Below are 27,928 nucleotides of genomic sequence, written 5' to 3'. Positions count from 1 at the left end.
TTTTCACGTCATAGACACTTTCAGGTCATTTATGCAGCACTTGAGCTAAGAATTTGAAGCCCTGAGCTCATCTTTTTCTTTCCCCACTTTCTCCAACACAGGAGCAACCAGCTAGTCTCCTAAGTTTGACTATAACGACCTAAGTTATCAGATACATGATAACACAGAACCTTCCCTATTCCAAGTATTTTACTGTTGTTAGGTGCCCTCGAATCGATTCTGACTCACAGCGACCCTGTGTGACGACCTGCCCTACGGGGTTTTCTAGGCAATAAACCTTCACAGGAGCAGGTCATCAGGTCTTTCTTATACTGAGCCGCTGGATGCCTCCGAAGCCCTAACCTTTTGGTTAGCAGCCAATGCTTAACCACTGTGACACCAGGGTTCCTTATGTATTTGATTAGGAATGTCCAACGGTTATGTTTTTCTTATCTCTATTGCCACATCACACCATGGACTATCAGTGCCTTCTTTAGTACAGGAAATAGTCATTAGTGGCTTTCATTAGTGGCTTTCAATTTTACCAGATTAGAGAAGCAACTCCAGAAATCCCAGAACCAATTGGAAAACTGTTCTTAAGACTCTATTCCTCTAGAATCTCAAAACCAAAATTTTATGAGTTCTCCAGAAAAACAGAACCAGTAAGGCAATTACATACACAAACTTAAGACAGAATTTCTTCTTCCTCAGGAAATCCTCAGTTCTGCTCTTAGGGCCTCCAATGGATTGGATGAAGTCCACTCGGGTTGTCTAGGATAAATCTTCTTTACTTAAAGTCAGCTGATGGTAGACGTTAACCACTTTTACAAAATACTTCCATAGCAACACCAAGATTAGTGTTTGGTTAAATGACTGGGTACACTATGGCCTAGCCAAGTTGACACATAAAGCTGACCACTACAGCTCAGCAGTTGATAGTTTTGCTTACATTAGATTTTCACCTGTGGTTGTGAGGTGGAGACACACTTCCCCCGACCCCAGTGCCATGTGGATGGTCTTAGAAGCCAGGGCTGAGCGGGCAGGACACGGTCCATTCAGGGCTTGTCCCTCTTGTCCCTGCTCCTTCAGCTGGGCTGCATGCCCCACAGAACGTGCCTGCAGGTGGCACTAACCCTTGTGGGTTGAAGTGTGCCCATGAGGAGCTACAGGTGTGGAAAGCCCATGTGGGACAGAAGTGTGGGAAGGTTGGGGCAGGGTGGGTGGCAGCAGCTGTGGGCTGCTTCAGCCCGAAGCCAGGGCACCTTTACTGTAATCAAGACCGGAGATATGCAACTTCAGAGCTTAAACCTAAGGGAAATTTTATTTAGTCTCCATGTAAAAGCAATCTAGTTTAAAAAGTTTAAAGTGAGAGAAAAGGAAATACGCAAGACCTGTTTGGAGACACAAAAATGGATGGACAGACAAACACATGGACAGAAGGAAGGAGAGAGGGCCACTGACGGGTGATTTCACATCAGATCTTTTCCATCTTTGAAATCAGGTCATCACAGATTCTGGTCAGTTCTTCGTTTTCTTTAGTCTAAAGAAAAGAAAGGTGAATTGCAGAATGCTCAGAAGGGGTGGCAACAGGCCAGGGTGGTCACTGAACTCTGCACGGAGCAGGACGGGCTGGGAAGGAGTACAGAGCACTGTCAGCCTTCCAGGATGTGTGCCCAGCCCAGAGGCAGCCTGCAGGGGCCCTTCTAGAAGGTGGTCTTGGACAGCTCCTACAGGCTGCAGGTCTGAGGATCCAGGCAGAGTTGAGCAGAGAGCCAGAGCCTCAGGACCCTGTGCCGAGAAGCCCCAGGTGGAGCTGTACCTTCTGCTCGATGGTCTTCTCCAGTGAGTGGACACGCATCTGCTCCTTCCTCAGGCTTGCCTGGAAGGCCAGCGCCTCCGCCTGGGCCTTGCTACGGACCTGGGTGATCTCCTCATTCGCTCTGGAGACACAGACGAAGGAGGCTGAGCCCAGTGGAGGCCTGGGCCTGCCCCCTCCCCAGACCAGACTTGGTCTGCAGACCACCCCCACTCAATGTTCTGCCCGCTGCTTCGTGTCCTCTGAAGTGGTCACGGGTCTGCCACTAGGTTTGCCAGACCTTTCTCAGTTCCCGTCTGCCTGTGTCCCTCACTCCAAGTACTCACAGGGTGAGCTTCTCTTCAGCGTGGGCCTTCAGTGCTTGGTATCTTTGGCTTTCCTTCTCAATTCTCAGTATGTAATCCTCAACGCACTTCTTCAGTGACTCTTCATTCTTTAAAAAACAAGATGTCAACTGTAAACCATGAGTGACTTGGTCTAAGACCTCCCGGTCTTGGCTTTTTTGGAAACCCACAAGGTCAGTTGTGCTGACCCCGAGGCTCTCTGGGACATTAACAGGAAAACACATGAGGCCTTGGAGAACAGCATGTCCTGTGTTTCTTTCTGAAAACGGTCATGACCAAGCCCACCCTAATCCAGAACACAGCAGGGAGGACAGGGCAGCGGTGGGGCCAAGGGGGGCATGAGCAAGTGAGCGCTGCTAAGCCGTGGCTGAGCCCCACTGCCCACCAGAGACTCCCCTACCCACCCCGGTTCCCAGGTACAGCTGTCACCCTGGGACACCCACCACAGGCACATCCCCAAGTCTGAAATCAGGAGTCAGGATGCCTCCTCTTCCCACCAGTTCAGGATGGCTCCTGGGCCTCTTGCACTTTGGGATGGTCCCACATTCTCAGCAGTGGCTGTCTCCCTGATGTGCAGAACCCCAAAACCTATACCCGGGAGCTAAGTGCTGCTGGGGAAGGGCCATACACCCGGGTCCACCCAGCAGCTCTACCCTCGGAACTCCCTCCCCGAGGGTCCCACGTTCTTGGTCTGTTCTCTCTCTCTCCTCGCTCACTCTCTGTAGCACCCCCCAAGTCTCAGGACTCTGGCGTGCACCCCCGGCCTGGGCCATGGTTAAGCCAGCGGAGGGAACATGCCTCGGTGCAGACATGGGTGGACTTCTGAGCACCACAGGGGCTGTCAGTCATGCTCCCTGTGGTACGTGTGAGAGGCACATCTCACAGTCACCGCTGGCTGTGATGCCACCACCGTCTGGAACTTCAGTGGGCCTGTTTCTACTGATGTTCACTTGTTTCCCTGTCTTCTCACATACCTGGTAATTGTGTGCCAGACGTGACATGCAAAACCACAGAAATAACTAATGCTTTGAGACTAGATCTAGAGTATTGACGCTCGCTTCTGCCAGTAGCTGGGAACAAAGCCACTGAAGACCACCTGTCAGACATGAAGAACTAAGACGATCTAAAGCAAAGCCACAGTGCGCGCTGGCACCGGCTCAACACGATCTGGGTCTCTACCTGAATATCTATCTCCCAGCCCTCTCAGCAATGGGCTCCACCAGCCTCCAGTCACCTGTCAGCAATTGTCCTTCCTCCTCTGACATGTCCAGCAGCTCTCTCAGCTCTTCAGCAAGCTTGGGCTGCCCCGCCTGCTAGTGGAAGTCGTGGATTTTTCTCCCCCAACCCCTCTGCAACTGTGCCAGTTACTGCAGATTGCCTTCCAGCTCTAATTCATCCCTCAGCTGTGTCCTGGGGTGATGGACAGAGCTCCTGTAAGCGTCAGCGCTTCTCCTTGGTAGGGGGCACTGGAGGGACAGGCAGGAGAAAGTGGAAGGCGTGGATGGAGCTGTGCCAGCCTCATGCCCAGAACACACGTCCCTTGATGACCCCAGTCCTGGTGCAGCCTGGTCACCACCTTCCTGTGCCTCTTCAACACAGACACCACGCACTCCAGGGCTCCTGTCCCATCAGAGCCCAGCTCTTCCTGCTCACCTGCCCCCCTCTTAGTCTGCTGTCTCTGTGGCCCCCAGCGCTGCTGCATGCCACCTTCAGCTTGGCTCGCCCACTACCACAGACCAGCTCCAGCCCAGGACACGAGCCAGCTCCTCTGCTGTCCAGAGGGCCCCACAAGGTCTGAACCACGCCTTGGAGATGGTCCTTCCCTTCCGCAGGTGATTTCCTCAGACCTGGGGCCTTGCAGAGTTCTTTAACACCTTGTAGTAGTTCTTTTATCACTGTGAGTCTTTCTTCACGTTAAACCACCCCTGTTTAAGTTGCTGCTTGCACCTGATGTGAAGGCAGCCAGGCCCATTTCCAGGATGTGGGTCTTCAGAGGTTCTTTGCTGCCTGGACGCAGTACTGCCTCCACATGTGACAGACATGGCTGTACCTTCTGCCTGTTCCCTCCAGATTCTTCTTGCCACCTGAAGCATGTGCCCCACTGTGACACTCCAGCCTGCACTAGCTGCCTTGGTTCTGTTCCAGGCCATGCTTACATGGGACCTCCCTATGCAGATGGCTCCCCTGGGCCCCAGGACACCAGTTCGCCTCTCAGTCTGGGTTGGGTCACAGACTGCCACCTCCCGTCCATACCAACTGAATGCACGCCAGTGCAAAGAGAAGGTGTGGCCGTATGCTGAATGAGGTTATTTTCAGAAAGGAGCCTGATGGGCTTCTGGACCGCCAAAGGTGACACCATAAGAGGTCAGCACAGTCTGGTCTCTCCTGCCCACTGTCTACTCGGGAACACTTGGACAGGACTGGGAAAGATACTGCCCCGTGTCCCCACATGACATACCTTGTGGTAGCCTTCAATCACCTCCTTCTGCTTCTCAAGCCGCTTGAAGAGGTCAGAGAAAGACTTTTCCATGGAGTTCAGGTCTGTGGTAAGCTGATCTCGTTCTTTCAGAACCTTCTGGATCTTGGCTTCGGCAAGCTCCTTCTCTTTCTTAGCCTCCTCTTGAGAAAAGATAAGCACGGGTGCATAAGCTGCGTGTCACAAACGACCCAAAACGTGTGCTGAGGAACGAGGGTGTGGCAGGGAGAGGAAGGCAGCAGCCCAGGAGTGCAAGTGCCACCACAGGCCTTTGGCTCCTGGCACCCTGAGGTGGTCAAAAGGGGCCAGGATACAGCTGTCTTGGTTCTCCACACCAGGACCCGGGCAACTGGGCAGGGGTGATACTGAGATGCCAGCAGCCTAAGACTGACAGCAGAGACCCCTGAATAGGAAGCGTGGCGCCGAGGTACCCGCAAGGAAGAAGCAGCTTCTCCAAGAGGCTCAGGTTTGAGCTCTGGCCTACAGTCCTGGAGACGGCTATAGACAGAGGACCTGGACCGCCCGCCCCAACCAATGCTCAGCCCCAGGGAGGCCTGTTACACGGCCTCCGAGATGCTCCCCATCACTGTAGCAGCTGCCAGGAGCCCGTCCCTGACCAGGTTGTCCCCAGTGTGCCTGGTGCACACGCCTCAGCCATAGCTGTGGACACAGTGGCCATGTGAAGGTGGCTAACAGCTCGGGCACCACCTGGACCGGCCTGGACATGCTGTCAGCTGATGGGGGCCGGGTACAGCTGGGCCAGGCCTCCGAGTGGGGCCGCATTTCTTCTGCACCCCCCACCCTCCATTGCCCGGCTACCAGCTCAGGGTCTGGCTGATCGGGCCTGATGCACCATCTGGTGAGTGGACACCCTCCTGCTCTGGTGGAGAACTGACCAATCCTCCCACGTTCACCTCAGACACTCCCCTCGCTGTGGCGGGGAGGACTCGGGGCACACTGAGGGCTGGAAGGCAGGACGTGGTCAGGAGACGAGGGGCTGCAGGAAGAAGGACACCCACCGCAGGACCCTGGTGCTGACCCAGCTGTGCCCCAGTGTTGCACAGAACCTGGCTTCTGGAGCCGGGGCAGACACCACGGGGAGGCCAGGCTGGGGTGCACTGGGCACTCACCTGTCACCTGGCGTGCAATCCCTTCAAACTCATCCATGATCTTCCTGTGGGGAGAAGAGCAGACAGGAGCTCCAGGACCCACTGGGAGGTGGAGGGTCAGCCCCAGTCAACCCCAAGGGATGGCAGGCTTACCCCATCTCCTGGTTCTTGGCATAGAGCTCCTCACACCTGCTCTTCAGCTCCAGATTCTCCATCTGCAGGGTCTTCACCTGCACACAACACCCGCCGAGTCAGAGGGTCAGGGTCAGGTGGTGGCGGCACCTTCCTCAGCTCATGCTGGGTGTGGGCTGAGGCCGCCTCCGCCCACCCTGGGGACGTGGGAGCCCCGACCATGTGGGTGCAGATGTGTCACCGCCCCCCTGCAGGGATGTGACCAGGTCTCGCCCTCAGTGTCTCCAGTGACACCCTGAGTTACAGGAACTGCAGTGGCGCTCCTGAGGACAAAGTGAGCTCCTCGATGAGCCCAGTGCCTTGTCGCCACTACAGCCCAGGGGCACGATGCCTCCCCTCCCCCAAGGCACCGTCACCAAGCAGCCCTCACCGCAGCATCCAGGTCCTGCTGGCTGTACCGCAGCACGTCCACGATGGGGCCCACTTGTAGGGGTGGGCCCCCGGGCCCCAGGACACATGCGGGAGGGCTCGGTACCTGGAGGACAGCAGAGACAGCTATGGGACAACATGGCCCTGACCCCGCCAAGCCTTGCCTCCCACTAAGCTCTAGTTCAACAGGACAGGCCCGCCCAGCTCAGCCTGTAGCCCCCGGGGGACTCCTGGGAAGGCCCCAGATAAAGACGCGTGACGAGCCCCTGTGAGGCAGGGCCAGCCATGAGGGACACACGCCCGCCCTCGTCAAGGACTGGCTGGGGCACCGCACAGCCGGACAAGAAAAAAGTCAGGTTCTGAGGAACATGCATCTGTAGACTTCCAAAACTTAATACACACAAGAATGGCTCGAACAGGACACGGGACTCACAGGAACATCCAGAGACCCCAAGAAGTCAAACTCCACCAGCCTCGCTTCTGACAGACTTCCGGAGGAAGGGGCGCCTGCAGCCTGAGTGCTTAGAGACAGAGGAGCGGGGCCTGCAGCTGCCTGGGCTGCTTCTCTGTACCAAACAGGACAAAAGAACAAATGACCCAGTTTCAGTCACGCCTTCCCTTTGCTTAAACTCAGGACCAATAAAATAACGCTCTGAGTATCCAGTGAGCCTGAGCCCCTACGTTCTCTTTCTGCGTCCCTTGGCCCTCTCTCGCCTTTTCTGTCCACAAATAGGCCAGGCCGTCTTGCATGGGACCACTGGTCTGTCCGGTTACTCTACAAATTCTGGGCTGTGGCCCGATGCTTTATCACCTGCGACGGACCTGGCCTAGCTGCCACATACCTTAATCTGTTTCTGGGTCTCCCGCAGTTCAGAAGTCCAACTTTTACAGTCAAGTCAGCAAAACTCTTTCTTCCCCATGGCTCATGGGGCCCATGCCACACTTAAAGTCATTCCCCTCAGGCTCATGCAAATAAGCCCTTGTTTCTCTCTACAGCAGGGGTGGGTAAGCTTTTCCTGTCAAGGGCCAGGCAGTAAATGTTTTCTGCTTCGTGGGCCACACGACCCATCACCGCTCACATCTGCCACTGTAGCAAGAAAGGCGCCAACAACCCATAAATAAAGGGGCATGGCTCCATCCCAATAAAACTTTATTTACAAAACCGGTGGCCAGCAGATTTGGCTCATGGGCCATGGTTTGCAAGCCTCTTCTCTAGAACATCTACTTTGTTTTTTTAACGTTTAGATCTTCAATCTGTCTACAGTGGCACACGTGATAAACTTGCTTCCCCACCCTGAGGGACACAGGCTGCACCAGGGGACTATCAAGGAGCAGGAGCGTCACCTTGGCCACAAGGGGCTGGCTCACTAGCATCTGTTCTGTTCACCCTCCTACCTCCCTGCTCCTCGTCAGCGTGACAATCTATAGTTCAGTCTCCTCTGATTGTTCCCTTCCAAAGTTCTGGGCTCTCCATTTCTAAATAAGACCCGTGAGGCGCCAGTATTGCCACCTCCGCCCTGAGGGCCTCCAGGTCCTTCTGCCCGAGTCTGCTGCTCAGAACTTGAGTCATGAGCGTCTCGTGAAATCTAAAAGCCCTTTAGGCAAACAGCCCACCTAGTAATAGTCACCCAGCACTAAAAGCTTCACAAAGAGGGTGACAGAGTGCAAGCTAGCGAGAGAGTGAGACGGTAGGGGGGGCTCACCTGCTGGTCTGCGTGGCCACAGGAACTAGTCTGTTGGGGCTGTCTTTCAGGAGAGGGTCAAATTTGAGGTATAAGGACTGTTTCCTCAAGGCGGACTCCTTAAACTGAAGGGAAGATAGGGCCTGAGGAGTTAGGTCCCCCGGGTCTCCCCTAACTGACCCCAGCCCCCAGAGACGTGGTCGACCTCATCCTTGGATAGACAGGGCCCTGGGGCAAGGTGCCTGCCCCTCTGCCTGCCAGCTACCCAGTGAGTGCCGGCCAGCAGTGTCAGGAAGCTCCATCTTGGGGGTGAGCATGTGGTTCAGGGGTCAGTTCCCAGGGAACCATAGGATGCAGCTTCAGGCAAGAAACTGCAAGAGAAAAAGGAGTCCTGAAGAGACGAAGTTTCTGGGTGCTGCAAATGGGTAACATACTCCACAGCTAACCAAAAGGTCAAGTCCACTCTTGGAAGAAAGCCAGGCAATCTACTTCTGAAAAATTGGCCGTTGAAAACCTCAGGGAGCACAGTTCTCCTCTGACACACATGGGGTTGCCATGAGTCGGAATTGACTCCATGGCCACTGGTCAGAGACTAATATAGAACCAGTCACAACACCTGAGCCTTAGCTGAATCCTAACTTAAACCAAAAACCCTGATACGAGTTAATGGAAGATCTGAACACTGAGTGAATACTGAACGTTACAAAAAAAAAAGTAACAGTTCTTTAAGTCTAACAGGGGAATGGGGGCTGTTTTAGAAAAGTCCTTTCCCGAGATATATACAGGCGGTTCTTGGGTCACGAAGGTCCCACTTATGGACAACTCACACTGGTCCTTAAGTGTTATGTAAATTTGTCCTCACAGAGAAACTGAACCAATCCCTAAACCACCCCACCAAACCCAGCGCTGTCGATTCGATTCCGACTCGTAGTGACTCTATAGGACAGAGTAGAGCTGCCCGATAAGAGCTTCCAAGGAGCATACGGCAGATTCGAAGTGCTGACCGCTGGGTTAGCAGCCGCGGCACTCGGCCACGCCACCACCAGGGTTTGTGAGCCAACCCCTACGGGACACAAATTCTCCATCACCATCCCCTTCACTTGCCGCACCTGCAGCTTTTACCTCACTGAGGTGGCTTCCAGCCTCTCCTGGTGTTACACCAACCAGACCAAAAACCTGTTGCTGTCGAGTCGATCCCGACTCCTAGAGACCCTATAGGTCAGAGCAGAACTGCCCCACAGGGTTTCCAAGGAGCGGCTGGGGGATGTGAACTGTCAACCTTTTGGTCAGCAGCCGAGCTCTCCATCGCGGCCGCCAGAGCTCCTTTCTTACACCCGGCTGAGGCCCGGTAAGAATCATATGCACCTGTTCTCACTTAGGAAACCGCTGCAAAGGCACGGTCAGGAGCGGAGCTCACTGGTAACCCGGGGACTGCCTGGGCTTACAGAAAGGCGGCTGTGAGGCCAGTACTCACCGAGGAAGCTCCAAACTGCTCCAGATAGTCCACCTCGGCCCCTGTGCCTAGAACTGACAGGGTGGGGAGCGGGGGCGTGGGGCGTCACCGCAACTGCCATGGCTCCCCCACCACAGTGGCCACCCACCACTCCCACACCACATCCAGGGAACACCACGATGGCACAGCCACCACTCTGTCCTCCTGGGGCCTTGCTGCCCCTGAGGCGCCTCCCCCCACCCCCAGCAACCCCACTGAGTGCACAGATGGTTGTACATCCCACCCACGTGGCAAGAACCCCACGATCACCCTGCCAGAAAACACACCATCCTGCTTCTGGTCTTCCCTGCCCATGGAGCTCCAGCCACAATGGAGACACACCACCAAGTCACACGTCGTGTCTTTCAAAGCAACAAAATCCCAAGTTTTCGCTAGGGACACTTGGGTTCAGAGACCATGCTGTGCTCCATCTTACAGACGCATCGTGCTCCCCCGAGCCTGGTGCTGAGCACTGTTCCAAGAGTCTAGCTTCGAACCACACCTTGGCTACGCCAAGCTCCCCACCTTTGGCTCACGTCCACCTGTGCTGGCTGCACTGCCTTAATCTCACGTTTGGCCCGTTTTCCTAGCACATCGGAAGTTTCTGTTTCTAGAAGTCTTTTACACCAAAGATAGTAGCCCTGTTCCGCTGGAAATGCCAATCTTTAGAGAAACCATTTAAAGTCCAGTAACACAGGTGCCTGTAGAACGGCCACCTGCAGTGACAGACCAAGGGAACCACCTACACGAGTGGAAAGGGCTAGGAGCTCAGGTCCCCGGCTGATGCAGGCACAGACCAGGAGCTTCTGGGCCCATGTACCTTCAGCTGGGTCTCTGAAGCTCTCTTTGGTGAGGTCCAGAGAGGGTGTTGGCTCGGCAGGTGTGGTTGTCGGCTCACTGCCCAGGCTGACTGTGGGGACCGAAGCATCTAAATAACAACTTTTTCCTTCCTGGAAGAAGGTCAGAAGTCAGTGAGCCCAGAGCCTCACAGGGGGCCAGTTTGGGCCTGGCCTTAGCCCACAGTCAAGGGAGGAGACTGTGATGGTCTCCCTCCTCCCAGGGGGCCCTGCTGGGTCCACCCTGCTCCTTTTCTACACACTATGAGACATGACGCTAATATCAAGGCTCAGCCCTCCCCCACAAGCCACACCATACCTTGTCCACCGCTGCTCCTGGAGCCTCCGCAGGGACCTGGACCTCAGGGCTGCCGTCAGGCAAGGCTGAACCCACCTGTCTGAAGACAAAGAGTTAGCAGGAGCCCGTGGGTGCCCCGGCCCCGCCTTCCTGCTGTCCCCATACATGGTGCTTTGGGGGCCCTCACTGGGAAGGACTGGACACCCGGGGCCAAACTGAGTGACCCGCAGCCCAGCTGTCCTCACGTACGCAACCCTTGCGAAGAGATAGGAGCAGAGATAAGAAGGCAAGAAACTCGTTAGCCAAGGGTGCCAGGCGGGCGGGAGGCTGAGGAAGGAGATGGTGCCAGGCAGTGGAGATGCTGTGGACAACCTTCCAGAAGGTAACTCAGCATGTCACCCTGGGGCTAGACGTAGTTCCAGCCTGGGAAGAAGCGGCCTGCGAGTGTGTGATGACGGCATCCCTGCTGTGGGTGCCCCAGTGTGAGTGGATGTGCGAGCTGAAGGCTTCCTGACTGACCATGAGGCCCAGCTGAGGCAAATCCTACATGGAGAAGCTACACCTACGTGGCAATAGTGAACGTGTGGCTGTTAGGCTCAGATGTTTTCCTCTTCACTAAAGATCATCCAAATTCGTTGCAAATAATAATTCTTTAAAAGGACATTGGTTACCACTTACAGATAGAGTAACAGCCAACGGAGCAGCTAACTGTGGGCAGTGGTGGGTGAGGAGGCAGCTGGGGCCTTGGTGGTGCTGGCCAGGTTCTACTCCTCAGACAAGCTGATGTGTGGGGCCGTTTCACTCTTCGTCACAATGTACATAGACTTGTCTATCCCTCTACGTCTCCTGCGCTGGCTTGGGACCCAGCACCCCCGCGGCCTGTGCCTCCTCAGCCCCGCCCCCACAGCCCCTTTGCCCTGAGGCCCTTTCCCAGTGGGGCATCTACACAGCCACAAAGACGTATAGCAAGTGACCTCTCTGGCACGGGGCCTGACTGTCGAGACTGCCGACGCTCCATACTTACTGACTCGGAGGTGAGGCCTCAGCGCTCAGTGGCTCAGCCACGGAACAGGTAGGCCTGGCCTCGGGTCTTTCTAGGGGCTGGGCCTCTCCACCACCACAACTGGAGCCATTTCCAAATGGATTGAAGTTTGGGTCATCAAGCTTGTCCCAGTCCAGGTTGTATGACCCCCGGGCTGCAGAGACAGAGCGCTTGCCTGTCTCCGTGGGAGCCTGTCGCGCCTCCCGGCTCTTGGAGGGGGGCTTGATGCCAGGCCTCTTTCCCAGCTTCCTTGGGGGAGGTGCCCTTTTGCTGGCAACATTGTCAGAGAAGTCAAACTCCAGCTTGATAGGCTCGCTCTTTGCAGAGTCAGCCATTTGCCTAGGGCCCTCTTCTTTCTGAGGACTCAGGGTCACAGCCCTTTCTGCTCTCGAAGGGCTGGCTGGTGCTGTGTCCACAAGACCTGAGGCATGTGCCGGGGCCAGGGCCTGGGCCTCGTCTAGGGGCACGGGAGCTCCAGAAGCCTCTGCATCACCCATGGTGCTGGCCAGCAGCTTCTGCTCATCCTCTTGGGGGGCGCATGTGTCCTTGGAGCAGGCTGGGGCCACGCCAGGCAGGTCTGCGAGGGGAACTTCTCCACATGGTCCCTCAGGGCTCCTAGTAGGCGGCGAGGCAGCCTCAGTCAGGGCAGCAGAGACTCCACTGTCCAAGAGTTCCTTGGTGGCTTCGTGAGTACCCTCCATCTTGTCCAAGGCTGCCGTCCCAGCAAAGTCTTCCAGGTTTTCAGGATCGAACGTAATGTTTTTATCTAATGAGTAAGAACTAGCATTTTCCTCCAAGGCTTCCTTGGGGCTCCCAGGCATCTGTCCTGGAGGCAGTGGTGGGCTCTTACAACTTCCTGGAGCCTGTGGAGAGCTTGAAGAGTCCACGTGGCCAAGAAGCACAAAGCCAGGGCCGTTGGTGCTGCTGTCTCCTGCTGGTCTCCCAGAACCTGGGGCTGGGGCTGCGTTGGCTGTGGCTGGCTTCTGGAGAGTTCCGTCTGCAGCCTTGGTATCCACTTCCCTGGTTAACTGTTGGCTTTTCAGAAACAGACTTAGTTAGGACCACAGAACTCGCTAACCTTTGCATTCGATTTGAGTCCTCATTAGCTAAACGTGTGGAAAAAGTACGTTCAATCGACCTTTTCCTCCAGATATAATCTCCTCAGGACATCCCAATAGATGAAAGCTGATGGACCATCTGGACACAGGGATATCTGAGAGAATTAGCAGAGAGGTGACAAGACAGGCAATCGGAGTCCAGGTTTTCAGCACTGGCCCATTTTCCCTTTAAACTGGGGACAACCAGACGTGTGGATCACAACAGAGTACAGATAACACTGAAGGATAGGAATTCCAGACACTTAACTGTGCTTACACGGAACCTATACATAAACCAACAAGCAATGGTTTGAACGGACAATGGGGATACTGGGTGGTTTAAAACCAGAAAAGGTGTGCATCAGGGTTTTATCTTTTCACCATACCTATTCAGTCTGTATGGTGAGCAATTAGTCCAAGAAGCTGGACTATATGAAGAAGAACAGGGCATCAGGATTGGAGGAGACTCATTAACAACCTGTGTTATGCAGATGACACAACTTTGTTTACTGAAAATGAAGAGAACTTGAAGCACTTACTGATGAAGATCAAAGTCCCCGGCCTTCAATACGGATTATACCTCAACATAAAAGAAACAAAAAGTTCTCACAACTGGACCAATGAGCAACATCATGATCAAAAGAAGACTGAAGTTGTCAAGGATTTCATTTTACTTGGATCCATAATCAACAACCATGGAAGCAGCAGTCAAGAAATCAAACACCATACTGCATTGAGCAAATCTGCTGCAAGGGACCTCTTTGAAGTGTTACAAAGCAAAGACGTCAATTTGAGGACTAAAGTGCACCTGACCCAAACCATGGTATTTTCAATCGTATCATATGCACGTGAAAGCTGGACAATGAATAAGGAAGACTAAAGAAAATCGATGCCTTTGAACTACAGTGTTGGCAAAGAATATTGAACGTAGCACGGATTATCAGAAGAACGAACAAATCTGTTTTGAAACAAGGACAGCCAAAATGCTCCTTACAAGCAAGAATGGTGAGACTTCATCTCACATACTTTGGACATGTTATCAAGAGGGACCAGTTCCTGGTAAAGGACATCATGCTTCGTAGAGGAGCAGCGAAAAAGAGGAAGACCCTCAATGAGATGGACTGACATAGTGGCTGCATCAGCGGGTTCAAGCGCAGCAACAATGCTGAGGACAGTGCAGGACCAGGCAGTGTTTCACTCTGCTGTCCACAGGGCCGCTAGGAGTCAGAACCGGCTTGATGGCACCTAACAGTAACAACAATCAGATGCACAGACAAAGCCAGAGTCACAAGTACACGAAGGCTGAGCTTTATTGCGGACGGACAGAGAGACTAATGTCAGGAACATTGCCTAAGTAAGGCCTAGCGGCTCCAGTTACCACTTTCTCCCACTGATGGAGGAGCATCTCAGAGACACCCTATCTGTCCTCGTCTTCCTTATCCCGGCAACACAGGCAGTGGGCAGGAGGTCAGACTTGGCAGCTGTGGGGTCCGCAACACAGAAGGGATGCAGTGAGTCACCTCACCCTCAGGCGATCCAGAAATGAGGCTGCACGAATGTGGCAAAATGCTAATCCCCTTGGTGAGCCCAGAGGAGGAGGAGATGAGGTTGGTCACCCCCCTCTACCAACTTCTCTGAGTTAGGAAACTAATATTATGGAGCTGAAGAATGAAAAGGAGAACAGTGCAGGATAGAATTTCATATTCTCACGGAATCCAGATTTTCTGGATCCTTGGAGGCTAGACGAACCCCGAAACTATTGCCCTGAGATAATCTTTAAATCTTACACCAAAAATATCTCCTTAAGTATTCTTTAAACCAAACAGTTCAGCTTAACTAGCAAAGAGCATCTGCCTTGCACATCATGCTCTTTTAAGATGTATATGAGATTAAATTGACAACAGCAACTTGAAAGATCAGGTAGGAACTTCAGAAACACAAGCTTATATTAACAGAAAACGGACAACTCAGAAAAGACAGGGTGAGAACGGCTGGACGACTTGAAGAACGTAATCGGTATCACCGAATTACAGAAACTGCTGAAGTGGCATATGTTGGCTGGTATATATCCTCAACAACAAAAAACAAGCAAAAATCTGGGGGGACAAGGGCTCTGCTTCGCTCAGCAGGCCTGCTGGGAACATGTTGTCTAATCCAACTGCCTACAGCTGCTCTCTTCTTGGAAATGGGGGGAGAAAGAAGCCCGGGCTCACCCCCCAGTTCTGACGCTTGGGGGCAGCCATCGCATGACATGCCTTGACCTCCCAGGCTGTCATACCAGCCACACGAGGACAGTGCAGCTGGCTCAGCCTGTAAGCCCCCAGCCAGTATCGTCTGGCGCCGAGGCTGCGTGCTCTGGTCTTGCTCCCCAAGGAGACTGCTGCAAGGTACCCCACTGTCCCCAGCTTCTCCTGATTCGAGGATTTAAGATCCAATCCCCTCCCGAGGTCACACCTATTCTAATCAACAAACTACCTCACATGTCATCTCTGCATTTAAAAACACACTTCTTGATGTTAAGAACTCGAGGGTTGATTAACCAGTAGAGGCAAAGAAGGCTGACAAGCCACACAAGAGAGAGATGGAAGCAGAGGCACCCTTCCCAGAAGAGCCCGTCAGGCCTCTCAGGAGGTGGGAGATAAACACGGAGCTCCAGGTGCTGGCCCAGGCACGTCGCAGGAGCGCAATACGAAACATCAATGGGTCCCAGATATTGGGTTATCAACATCCCTGTCGGCGTCCAACGCTGAGTGCTCTGGGCTGTGCTGCTGCGTAAGTCGGAGCAGAGGCCGGAGATGCACCCCAGAAAGAACTGAGCACTTCCCAGCAAGGTCCATCTAACAGATTAAGAGTGCCGCGTGTCAGGCAGCAGTGACACTTACCTGTCTTTCTGTGTCCAGATAGGATGGAAGTTTTCCAACCCGGCTGTGTCATCCACAGTAAAAGGAATCTCAGGCTTGCTGGTCACACTAGGACTTAAGATCCTGTGAGTCTGTGGATCCCGCAAAGGTGTCTGAAAAGTTACCTGTCAGGGGAGCAAGACGGAAAGAGGACCTGTTAAATAATTCAGTCCTCCCCAATCGTGCTGGCAGCAGTGTGCCCGCTCGGTGCATCACCAGCAAAGCAGGTCGGAGAAGGGGTGACACATATTCAGTGTTATGTGGGGATAAGACAGACTCACCTTCATCGCTTTGGCTATGCTTTTGGGTGGCACATTTTCTTTCTGTGACAGACGAAAGGCAGATGATCTTCCGGTTAGTTCTGGTGGTGAAAACAGGAAGTCGCGGTTCTCTGTAGTCTTGTCACCACTGATGTTTTCATCTTTTAACATCTGCAGACTCATTCTGGAAAAGCAGACCACATTTGTGTTGGCACAAGGGTGATAATGCTGGTGCCATGTCACCCAGAGACCCAGGTGTAACGGTAAGGCTGACCCTCCAGGGCATGACATTCCTTTCTGCAACAGCTTAGTTGCACACCCTGGACTCCAGTGTCCCACTGCATGTCCTTTGCTGAGCACGGCAGGAAGACCACCAGCAGAGCCACTACCTCTCAGACCCAGAGCCAAAAGGGCCTTCAGCGTAAGGATGAGAAAGAAAAAGTGAACACTTGTGTAACCTGTAAGGCCAGATTATAGGTTACTTTCTTGGGTACAAAGCTAGGAGAAAGTAAGTGCTGGCTTGTAAGAAAAATCAAAGAGACAAAGGGTGCCTCAGTCTCCCCCAGGCCCAGCCCCGGTGCGGTCACAACATGGGGAACAGCTGGGACACTGAGTCAAGTGAACAGAGAACAGCCAAGTGAAGCCACGGGCTGCAGATGGCAGTCCCCTGCACCAGGCCAGAAAGAGGGGATCAGATGAGGGCGTCAGGAGGAGCTGGGAAGGGGTGAGTGGTGTGATCCAGAATGACATGTGGTGTAGAGAAGCCTGCGCAACAGCCTTTAGAACACGTGCCAGGGGCCTCCAATGTGGCATACCTTTTGTCTTGCTTCTGATAGCATTCCTAAATCAGGTATTGGCAGAGAGAAATCAGGCATGGTACTAAACCATAGGAGAACCTCAGAAAGGTGGTAGCCTGCCCCAGTTGGCACTGTGGGTCCTGGGGCCGGGACTGCAGTTTGAAGATGAGCAAGAAGGCCAGCAAGGCTGGAACGGAGGGAGTAAAGGGCAGCCTGGATGGAACCAGGTCAGAGACGGCGGGCCAGGATGAGTGGGGCCTCGGGCAAGAGCTTCACGAGACAGGACACCTTTGGAACGTGTGGGGTTGGAGCAATGTCATCAACCTGGGTTTACAGACCACTCTGGCTCTTATGCAGAGGGTGGACAGCAAGGATCAGGAAGGGAGGTGGAAAGATCAGGTTACTACAGTTGTTGGGGCTGGCGGGGGGGGGGAGGGTTGGCATGGTCCCATGTGATGGCACAGCAGTGGGGAGCTGTCAGATCTAGGCGTGGCCAGTGGACCTATGTGGGTATATGGAAGCAGTAAGATACAAATCAAGGGTCACCCATAGGCTTTTGGCCTGAGCCACGAGGTAAACTGGGCAGGCGGGAAGGAGCTGAATGGCTTTCGATGTACAGATCAGGACCTTGGGGAGAAGAGGTCTGGCCTGGAGGGACCCATGCTGAGAATCTACATCTCTAACAAGCACCCTGCTGGAATTTTGCGCTTCCACCCCAGATATACTAAATCAGAATCTCCATTTTAACAAGATCCCCCAGGTGATTCTTATAACTTCCTGGGAACCTGGAAGCCCTGGACAGGGAAGCATTAGGTTCGGCAGCTCTCCGCTAGGATTGGGGAGATGGGGAGCCACGGGAGAAGGTCTTGAGCAGAGAGGGAGAGAGTGGCAGGTCAGGCTTATATTCTGAGGCCACTCTGCGGTGCCAAGAAGAGACTCTGGTGGCATGAGGAAGCCACTGAACGAATGGCTCCTCCAACAGTCCTGGTGAGAACTAGCTGCCTGGGCCAGGCTGGCTGAAGTATGGTTAAGAGCCTGGAGTTGTAGTTTTTGTGGTAGGTGGTACAGCTGGAATCCCTGGGTGATACAAATGATTAATGTGTGAGCAGATAGTGCTCGGCTACTAACCAAAAGGTTGGGTGTTCGAGTTCACCCAGAGGAACCTTGGAAGAAAGGCCTGGCAAACTATTTCTAAAAAACATCAGCCACTGAATACCCTATGACGCCCAGTTCTACTCTGACACACACAAGGTCAGCATAAATCGGAACTGACTTTAGGGCAAATGGTTTTGTTTTTTCTGGTGCAGGCAGTTTGTGCCGGCTGACATGTTGGGGATGGGAAGAAGCAGCACAAATGACGGCCTGAAAAGGAGGGTGAGCTGCTATGGCAGAGCTGGAGGGGACAGCAGGAAGCAGGGAGGGGGCTAGGGGTTAGGAATCCTGTTTCAGATACCTGGGGTGGGGGGCACTGAGTCAGCAGGCTGACTTTTGTACGGGAGACTGAATTTTCATGTCAGCAGCCTATGGATGCTGTTTGAGGCTGGATGAGGTCATCTATGGAACGGGCACACAAGGAGACGGTGCAGAAAGAGAACAAGAGGCCCGTGGACTGAGCCTTAATACGCAGACTTTCTGAAGGAGACTTTTCGAAGTGGTCATTAAAACAGGAGGCCCATTGAGAGCCGGGGCTCAGGAGGAAGGTGGAAGAAGGGTTTCAGAGGAAGCAGTCATCCAACTCCAAGGCAGCGACCAGGTCAGGCCAGACAAAATGAGGCCCGAGAGTTACAGGGATTTACCAACATGCAAGTGACCCCTGCAAGAGTGCGTTACTGGGCTAGCAGTGGCAAAAGCCTGACTAGAGTGGGCTCAAGGGAAAAGCGTGAAGCTGTGGAGACAGATGTAGACATATCCTGGTAAGTACCGCAAGGAAAAAGAACAAAAAAATGATGAGCAGCTGTGGTGGTATATTCCAGAAACAAATGTCACGTATTTTCTAATGGAAGAACCCAGCAGGGCTTGGCTAGCAGTGAGAAAGACTGAAGCGATAATAAATGCACAACAAAAGCCTTGAACGATAAAAAAGGTGGGGCGTGAGCTCCAGCATGCTAGCTCCTCCAGCCCACAGAAACAAAGGCAGAGAGCCTGGGCAGATACAGGGAGCGCGGGAGTTGCTGCACGTTCTCTTCCAACGCTTCCGTGGTCTTATCGACCCAAAAGGAAGATCATCGACTGAGAGGCAGATGTTAAAGGTTTGGGAAGCGATGAAGCAGTGGGGGAAGGCGGGTAACAGACCTGGGGGCAGAATAAGAGACCGGGGAAGCCGAGGGAGAGTAATAGGGCTGAAAAGAGAGGCTGCAGTACTGCCGGCTTTGGTAACAAGCAAGGGATAGGGCGGGAAAGGCTCCCCGCCCCCGCAGTCACTCCCCGGATCCTCGCTATCGCTTGCACCTGAGCCAAACACCCGCAGCACGCAGACTGCAGGACAAAACGCGAACCTTCGGCGCTGGGGTCAGAGCCCTCCCGAAGGGCCCCGGCTGGGGTCAGAGCCCGCCCGAACGGCCCCGGCTGGGGCAGGGCCGGATAGGGGGCCCCTGGCTGGGTCAGGGCCGGATAGGGGGCCCCTGGCTGGGTCAGGGCCGGATAGGGGGCCCCAACGACACGGTGCGGTGAGAGGCTCAGACGCGGCGAGCTCGGGCGGCCAAGACACGGGGGCGAGGGTCAGGGAAAGCTTCCGTGGGAAGTGCTGGCCAAGCAGAGGCCCGCTGGGCCCCCAAGTGCAGAGGCCAAAAGGGGAATCACGTCCGACGCCGCCCGCGCCGGCCCCAGCCGGGAGACGGTAGGGAACGGCGCCCGAGAGGCCTCCGCGGCCCTCCCCGGAGCAGGGACGCCTCCAGCCCGCCGGCCGCCTCCCCCTGCCAGGGGCCGGACTCCTCCCACCACGCTCGGGGCGGGGACCCCGACTCGGCTGCCTGCCTACCTGCCCGTCTGCCCGTCGCCGGGCTTCGGGCCCGCACCCCGCCGCTCGCAGCGAGAAAAGAGAGGAGAGCCGCCTGCTCCGCCGAGGTCGCCGAACCCGGGGCACCGCCGCGATCCCAGCCGGAGCTCAGCCGCCTGCCGCGCCCCGCGGATTCAAATACCGACGGTTGACCCGCGCGGCCAATCAGCGCGAGCGGGAGGCGGGCAGGTAGAGCACGGGGATGCGGAGCCAATGAGAGGCCGCATCTCGCCGGCCCCGCCCCCTGCGCTCAGGGCGTTTCCTTTTCCTGCGCGAGGGGCACGCTGGGGCCGTGGGCGGGGCACCCGGGCGCCCTCGGAGACGTCCCGGCTGAGAGGACCCGGGTCCCGCCAAACAGGCGGAAGTGAATGGATGCCCGCGGGTGGGCTTCTCGGAAGTGGGTAGGGGGAGCGTCCACGGCCGCAGAGGTCGGCTCCCCACTCACGTCCACGCATGGCCCTTTCCTGCCGCGGAGACCCGACGGGCGGTTATTGCGGGGCGCCAAAGCGCCGAGGATCTCGGACTCTGCCGGCACGCGACTGGGCTGCGCGGCACAGGGGTGCCGCGCCTTGGGAGCTACTTGCTCGGGCCTTAGTTTCCCTAGCTGTAAAATGAGCCTAGATGCAGCGCCACTTCCAGGACGGGCCGTGGGGACGGACCACACCCTCGATGGGACTGCCTAGGCGGCTCCGTCTCCCATAGTGCCCCACGGACGGCAGGAACTCAATCTCCCAGAACACCTCGCGACTGTTTGGGCAGTGGGCGGGCTCCCCAGGGTGCGCCACGGGAGGCCGGAACACACCTCCCAGAGTGCTCTGCGGGCGGCGGGGACTCCATTTCCCAGGTCTCCCCGCGGCCGGCCTGGCGGCAGTGGCCACAACTGACGGATACACGTCGGGGGCGGGTCGCTCAGGCCTCTTCCCGTGGCGGCGGCGGCGGCGGCGGCGGCGGCGGCGGCGGCGGCGGCCTCGCTCGGGCGGCTTCCCCTGGGCCTCGCGATGGACAGCCCCGAGGTCACGTTCACCCTGGCCTACCTGGTCTTCGCCGTGTGCTTCGTGTTCACGCCCAACGAGTTCCACTCGGCGGGGCTCACCGTGCAGAACCTGCTGTCTGGATGGCTGGGCAGCGAAGACGCCGCCTTCGTGCCCTACCACCTGCGCCGCACGGCCGCCACGCTGCTGTGCCACTCGCTGCTGCCGCTCGGTGAGGCGGGCCGGGCCGCTCCCGGAGACGGCCACCTCCCCACCCAGGCCCCTCCAGCCCCGCTGTGCGCTGGGTCCCGGCCCCCTGGCCCTGCCCCGCCTGGGGCCCGCTCCCCGCCGGCCTCTCGGCGGCGGGTGGCCCGGCCCGGCGCGGGTTGGGGCCCCGACCCCACGACTCCCAGTGTCTGCAGGCGCACACCCTCACCGAGGCTGACACGGCTTTCAGGGTCCCCACGTTTCTGCTTGGTTGTCGTCTGTCAGGTTCGGGGTCAGTTCTACTTCTTCCGAAGCGGTGTGTCCGGTCTGGGTCAGGACCTGAGGGCAGTGCCGAGTCTTCAGGCCCTTCCGGCCTCTCCCGGCCTGTTTCCTGGTGGGAGAGGTCAGGAGTCAGTCCAGCCTCTGTGACTTGTTAAGGGAAAAGGACTCCTGGGAGAGGTTCTCTGTGCTCTGAGCTCGTTGGTTGAGGATGGGGTTGGGTTCGTGCAACTAAGATCTCTCCTGCCCCCTAAATGTGGCTTAAGCACGGTGGACTCTCTCTCTGTTCCGTAACAGAGGTCAGCAGGAAGTCAGTGCAGGGCTGCTCTGGGGGCTTCACAGGTGCCAGTGACCCAGGCTCCCTACAGCTCTCTCCTCTGCCACGGGGACGGTGGCCTCAAAGCCTGTGTGGTGCTGCAACAGCAGCTCATCAGCTTGCTGGCGGGAGGGGACCTGAGAGTCCCCACCAACACCTGCTTTCTTGCATGCCTGGAGTGAGGGGGGCTCCAGGAAGCAGACGCTGAGATGGAATTCGTCGTGCATAGGGTTCCTGAGAAAGGAGCAGGGGGGAAGCGGGCTCAGGCAGGGGAGCAGCGTGGACTGCCCAGTGGGGCACCCTAGGCGCCTGAGATGGGGAAAAATGGCCAGGCTTCAGGACCACAGTCTTGCTCAGGTGTTGGCTGGGGCCACCTGAGAAGAGGGTGACCTCAGCGTTTAGATGGGCACTGTTCTGGGGAGTTCTGAGTGGAGCTTCTTGTGTCTGCCGCTTGGGGGTCTGCTTCTTACAGAGTTGGAAAAAGGGTGCCTGTCTAGTGGCTACAGTGGCCACACCGGAGATGCAGTGTGACAACTTTGTGCTGGCTTGCAAGTGACAGAAGCCGGGTCTGGAACCTTGGGGGAAGAGTGTCTTGGCCCAACTGGGATCAGGTAGGGGACCTCACAACCACCAAGAAGGAAGAGTCAGGAGTAGAGCACATCTTTTGGACTTGGGATCCCTGTGCTGAGAATCTCCTAGACTGAGGAGATGTAACACCGGAGAGAAGAGAAGCGGAGGCAGCAGAAGCAGGAGCCCAGCAGGAGAGAGCTGGGTGGGCTTCCGGGCCCATGGAACAAGAATGTTGAGTGTCGTTGAACGAGAAGGCTGAGTGCCTTTGTGCCGACGCTTGCTAGCCGAGTGGGGTGCTCCTGGGCACTTACTGGTGGAGCTGAAGAGCTTTGTAACAGTCGTCTGAGCAGGGCAGAGGCCAAGGGCTAGGCAGAGGCACGCCTGTGGGCATCGCTGAAAAGCTGTCATGACAAAAGAACTATTTCAAGCTGTTTCTGCTCCTGAATCGTAACCTGCTACTTCCCTAATAAATTCTATAATCGTGAGTATTGTCTGTGAGTACCGTGTGGCCATCACAACAAATTATGGAACTCAGCAGAGAGTGCGGTGGAAGTGACGGTTGGTGTCAGAATTGGTAAGAAGTTGGAGAGAGAAGGTGGAGGATTCAGCTTTGGACTATCTTGATTCTCTTCCCGTCTTGTAAAGTTAGGTCAGATGCTGTGCCGCCACCACACCCATGGGCCAACTTGCTGCTTTCAGTGAAGGGGGGTGGGGGAGCAATTTCCAGGACAATGGCACTGGTTCATGAACTGATTCCAACAGGAAGGGTTGGAGGGCTTCGTAGAGGAGGTAGCATTGCTCTGGGTGTAGGGAGAGCAGGCAGAGGTGGGGTGGGAAGCAAAGTCCCAGGTTGGGGGAACCACAGATGCAGAGGCCCAGGAAAGGCCACGGATGTGAGGCTAGGACACTTGGATGTTACCCAGGGGCCAGCGGGGCATCAGGAATCTGGAGGCGTAAACAGGTCTGGGAGCAGATGGCTGGTGGCAGGCATGTCTGCAGTACCACGGACACAGCAAGGGTATCTGTCTTGCTGGTAGGAGGACACAGTGGCCTGGTCTGGAAAGGTGAGGCAGGTGCGGGGTGGAAAGAGCAGAGACAGCCAGGCTGTGGGCATGTCAGCCTCCCTAGCGTGGTGTGCGGAGACGGGCTGGTGGGGCCTGTACTGCCGGAGGGCTCGAGGAGAGGGCTAGGTGGGTGGTGGATGGCCAGAAGGAGTAGAGGCCTGGGACTTGGAGCCCCCTCACCACCAGTCCAGTCCTGATGCCCGCCCCAGCCCCTGAGTCGTGGTGGGGATGGCGTGGTTCCTCCAACCAGAGAGGCTCAAGGCGGTGAGGCCAGGGCTGCCCTCAGGAAGGAGGGAGGCCCCAGAGATGGGGTGGCAAGCTGCGCCTGTGTTTCGTAGCCCAGTGACCATAGTTGCTCACTCAGCCGGAGCCCCTGACCAGCCAGGTCTCCAGGAGTGCAGCAGCCCCGAGGGAGGAATGCTGCGAGCCCGGTCTCCAGATGAGGAGGGCACGGCTAAGAGGGGCACCCCTGACAAGATCACTCCCATACAAGGGCTGTGGGTTGGGTTTCTGCTTCTGGGGACTAAAAACCCCAGCCCAGCTGCCCTCTAACTGCACCTTCAGCACAAGGGGCTATGTTGAGGAGCACGAGCGTCCCCAAGGCCACCCCAGGAGGACCCAGTGAAACCAAGACTCGGGCTGTTGGGGATCGTTCTGTCAGTTATCTACTATTATTATTATTCAAGTTTTTTGAAGCTTAGTGATTTCAGATGATACATTTACTGTTACCTTTTGGTGGCGTAGTGGTTAAGTGTTATGGCGGCTAAGCAAAGTGCTGGCAGTTCAAATCCACCAGGCACTCTTTGGAAACTCCACGGGGCAGTTCTATTCTGATCTATGCGATAGCTGTGAGTCAGAATCAACTTAACGACAACGGTTTTGGTTTTTTGGCTTTGGTTACTTTTTGCCAACTCAACCTGTTACCAGCGTCATCACTTACGTTAATTGGCTTCGTGGTTCCAGATGTCCCAGGTGCTGTGTGTGCCCCGTCCCTGCTCTGGAGCTCAGAATGGTCCTTTCTCCCGTTTGCATCCTTGGGAATGGGACTGAGAGACAATGGCCTGGGCCCAAAGCTGCTGCCTGAGCTGTGGCCAGCCATTGGTCACCTCTGGGTCCAGCGACACCAAGTCATTGTGTTTATTTTTGTTTTTCTCGGTTTACCTAATTTCTTTGGTATTCATGTATCACTCTTGTGAAACTGATACAGTAAATTAAAGCATCTTGCCCTTGGCTTAGCGCACTAACACTGTGGACGAGAACTGAGGCGGCCCGCCAAACTGAATGGGCACACCTGCTCTGGGTGCTGGCCTTGCCCTGGGAGCTGTCCAGGCTTCAAGTGACCAGGGCAGAGGGCCAGGCCCAGGGCGGGGGACAGGGGAGCATGTGCCCCCTCTTCAGAAATACAGGGAGGGCACTGTGGCCCTTGGTCGACACTCTGGGAGGTGGACAGTGGCCTGGCCTGTCCTTGATCTCCGCTGAAGCTCACTTGTCTTGCAGGCTACTATGTGGGCATGTGCTTCGCAGCCTCGGAAAAGCGGCTCTACATGCCCAGCGAAGCCCCAGAGGCCTGGGGGCTCTTCCTCCTGCTGGCAGTGACCCTCCCTGCCACAGCGTGCATCCTCATTTACCACTGGTCGCGTGAACAGTGGGCCCACCACCCGCTGGCCCGCACACTGGCACGGTATGCCCTCCCACAGTCAGGCTGGCGGGCCGTTGCCTCCTCTGTCAACATGGAGTTCCGGCGGATTGATAAGTTTGCCACCGGGGCACCGGGTGCCCGCGTGATAGTGACGGACACCTGGGTGATGAAGGTGACCACGTACCATGTCCACGTGGCTCAGCAACAGGACGTCCACCTGACCGTGACAGAGTCACGGCAGCACGAACTCTCGCCAGACTCGAACCTGCCTGTGCAGTTCCTCACCATCCGTGTGGCCAGCGCCAACCCCTACGTGAAGGCCTTTGACATTCGGTAAGCGTGGCTTAAGTGCCGCCACCAGCAGATCGCATGCCTGGGTGGGGGTGAGCCCAGGGGCCTGTCTGAGGGTGCGCAGGCAGGTTCCTGCATACCTGGGTATCATGTGTGACAGCAACCAGTGCAGCCCCCGACACCTGCACACACACGCAGGTCAGACTGAACAGAAACCAGCGATGGATGTGGGTCTCGGGCCTTGGAGTCACCTGCCTTGGTGCCCTTGGCTCCCCCTTTCCTCCTCCTCTATCCCCCACCTGCCCCGGGCCCCCGCCCGCACCTGCATAGGCACTCAAGGTTTCCAGGTGCGCCGCCCCTTCCCCTGTCCTCCCTGAGCCCCTTCTCAGCTTCTCGAAGCACGCTGGGGACATTCAGGGACATGCAAGGACAAGAGACCTGTTGGCTGCCTTGGCTCTGAGGCCCTTGTCCCTGTGTCTGCCTTCTCTGCCTGCCCTGGCCTCCCTTGGGGACACACCTTGAGCCTGTGAACCTGCTGAGTCCAGGTGCTTTCTGTGTCCCGCATTCTGTGATCTTCGCCCTTCCTGTCCCTCCTGATGTCCACCACAGGGTCAGGTGTGGTGGAGCCGGGCCGTGGGTGCTGTTTGCAGCAGGCCTTCAGGGTGGTCGGGCTGTGCTGGGCTGTCCCACCCTGAGCGCACAGAGGCCCTGGCAGGCTCTCATTTCTGTGCAGGCTGAACTCGGCGGAGTACGGCGAGCTGTGCGAGAAGCTCCGAGCGCCCATCCGCAGCGCGGCCCATGTTGTCATCCACCAGAGCCTGGGGGACCTGTTTCTGGAGACCTTTACTTCCCTGGTGGAAGTCAACCCGGCCTACTCTGTGCCCAGCAGCCAGGTGGGGAGCGGACGGGCAGGCGGGGGACAGTGGGGCGGCTGGGTCCCCATGTGCGACGCCGACTGGCTCTCTGCGCAGGAGTTGGAGGCGTGCATTGGCTGCATGCAGGCGCGTGCTGCCGTGAAGCTGGTGAAGACCTGTCAGGAGGCGGACGCCGGGCAGTGCCAGCAGTGCTACTGCCGCCCCATGTGGTGCCTGACCTGCATGGGCAAGTGGTTTGCCAGCCGCCAGGACCCACAGCACCCTGAGACCTGGCTGGCCAGCCGCGTGCCCTGCCCCACCTGCCGTGCCCGCTTCTGCATCCTGGACGTGTGCACCATCCGCTGATGGCCACACTGGCCTGACCACGGGGGATGGGTCAGCCCTTGTTCACTCCAGATTGCGCCCCCTACCCCTTCAGTGCCGCTGGGCAGAGCCAGTGGGAGCAGGAGCCCCATCCTGCCCTGGGCCCTGCCCTCTTGGCAAAGGGCTCTCAAAGCACACCAAGTGTCCAGCAGCCTTCACCCCGGCCCCTGGAGCTGCGAGGAGCTGGAGCAGCTTTGTACAGGAAAGGAAGGCCTACTAAAGTTCTGGGCCCATGGCCACCAGCAGTCCCCCGGGTGGCGGGCACAGGACCCCTCAGCACCTTCTCTTAACGTCTCTCCTCTTGCCTTCTCCAGAGAGGGCAGGTGCTCAGCACACACAGCTCCATGGCCCCCTGGGGTCCTTGGGGAGACTGGGAGTCTCGTCCTAGAAGGCCTTCACCTGGGCCACCTGCCTTAATTTTAAGAAACACAACTGATCCTTAGTTACAAGTGAGACCCCGGTCTGTCCAAGCTGTGGCCATCCTCCCCAGCTTGTCCCTGAGCTGGCCATGGGCCCAGGGGTGCCTCGGCTCTGCATGGGAATAGGCCGGGTGCCTCCTGGTATGACCGCAGGTGAGGTGCCTGGCCTGTGCTCCACCCACTGAAGGGAAGTAGCCGGCCCCAGAATCCATCTGGTCTTGTGCAATGGCGCCCCCTGCCCCCAGGCCATGGGGCTGTTCGGAGGACCTGGGCAGTCTGACAGTGGAGTCCGAGCACATAGGGCATGACCTGGAGTCAGTGCCACTGGCCGCCACAGACAGGTGTGAGCCTGGTCCAGGGAAGGACAGCCTGGGGCTGGCCTCATAGGCTGCCTGTCCTTGAGTTCCTCCTCACCCGGGGCCAGGGAAGGGTTGGCTGCTTTCTGCCACCCACTCTCTCAACTTTGCGTTCCTGGGAGGTTGTTCTCCTTACCCCTCCCCCGGCCAGGGGCACTTGCTCTGTCTTAGGTGCCTTCTGCTGCCCCCATGAGTCCAGGGAAGGTTGAGGCATGGGTCCTGGGCCCAGGAGCATTGATGTGGCGCCCTTAGCTCTGCACCTGGAAACGAGTCCAGTGGGGAGGTCTGCCAGCATGTAGAGCAGGCCAGCCACAACCCCCAGGGCCAGCCGGTTCAGAGAGGCCCACGTCCGAGGGTCAAGATGCCCAATTCCTGCTTGGGCAGGTGGGGAGAGGGCAACAGAGCCAGCCGCAGAGGCAGCGCAGGGGGTAGGCGCGGCTGCGGGAAGAGGGGGTGCTTGCTAGCTGCGGGCAAGGCCCTCACTTTGGAGTCCTGTTGCCCTAGACTTCTGAACGTTGGCCCTTCCAGCAAGCGTAAGCGTGACGGCCCTGCCAGGGCTCAGCCGCCTGACCCAGGGCCTGGGAGCAGAGATGCATTCCTGTGTCCCCAGGCAGAACCCTCAGACAAGGCAGTGAGAGGCTGCAGATGGAGCCAGATCCACCTGTCGGAGAGTTTCAGGTGTATCTGGGCAGTGTGGGTATTTTTACACAAAAGAAAGTGACTTACTTTTACAAAGATGGGTTTATTGATACCATATTTAATAAAATAGTAGTCTGAAGTTATGGTGTTTTTTAAATGGAATGTTTTGTTTTACCTGATTCTAAACTCAAGCTTTGATAATAATTGAGGAAGAGTGACCAGGGGACATTTGAGAAGTAATCATAGAAATGGGAG

General features: G+C 56.4%; 2 protein-coding genes across 4 annotated transcripts; one reads left to right on the top strand and one right to left on the bottom strand.

The window, feature by feature from the left end:
- Positions 1-1,281: 1,281 nt before the first annotated feature.
- Positions 1,282-21,260, bottom strand: TACC3 (transforming acidic coiled-coil containing protein 3). 3 transcript variants are annotated; one of them, XM_049886578.1, is made up of 16 exons: positions 21,092-21,260; positions 15,914-16,076; positions 15,615-15,757; positions 11,618-12,670; positions 10,615-10,693; positions 10,280-10,409; positions 9,442-9,494; positions 7,989-8,092; positions 6,719-6,851; positions 6,287-6,391; positions 5,878-5,954; positions 5,746-5,789; positions 4,598-4,758; positions 2,122-2,228; positions 1,799-1,919; positions 1,282-1,519 (listed from the first exon to the last, which is right to left on the bottom strand). In XM_049886578.1, exons 2-16 carry the CDS (start codon positions 16,073-16,075, stop codon positions 1,454-1,456), a joined length of 2,538 nt encoding a protein of 845 aa, XP_049742535.1. In that variant the 5' UTR covers position 16,076; positions 21,092-21,260; the 3' UTR covers positions 1,282-1,453. The 3 variants fall into 3 exon arrangements, with proteins under 3 accessions (XP_049742535.1, XP_049742534.1, XP_049742536.1); XM_049886577.1 differs by lacking the exon at positions 21,092-21,260 and adding an exon at positions 19,667-20,376; XM_049886579.1 differs by lacking the exons at positions 9,442-9,494; positions 10,280-10,409; positions 21,092-21,260 and adding an exon at positions 19,667-20,376.
- TMEM129 (transmembrane protein 129, E3 ubiquitin ligase) lies at positions 20,623-27,833 on the top strand. The gene is made up of 4 exons (XM_049886590.1): positions 20,623-20,887; positions 24,589-25,063; positions 25,755-25,914; positions 25,993-27,833. Exons 1-4 carry the CDS (start codon positions 20,683-20,685, stop codon positions 26,239-26,241), a joined length of 1,089 nt encoding a protein of 362 aa, XP_049742547.1. The 5' UTR covers positions 20,623-20,682; the 3' UTR covers positions 26,242-27,833.
- Positions 27,834-27,928: the final 95 nt, after the last annotated feature.

This window comes from Elephas maximus, chromosome 5 (genome assembly GCF_024166365.1).
Source record: "Elephas maximus indicus isolate mEleMax1 chromosome 5, mEleMax1 primary haplotype, whole genome shotgun sequence".
NCBI classification, from domain to species: Eukaryota; Metazoa; Chordata; class Mammalia; order Proboscidea; family Elephantidae; genus Elephas; species Elephas maximus.
This window is presented reverse-complemented; position numbering and strand designations above follow the sequence as displayed.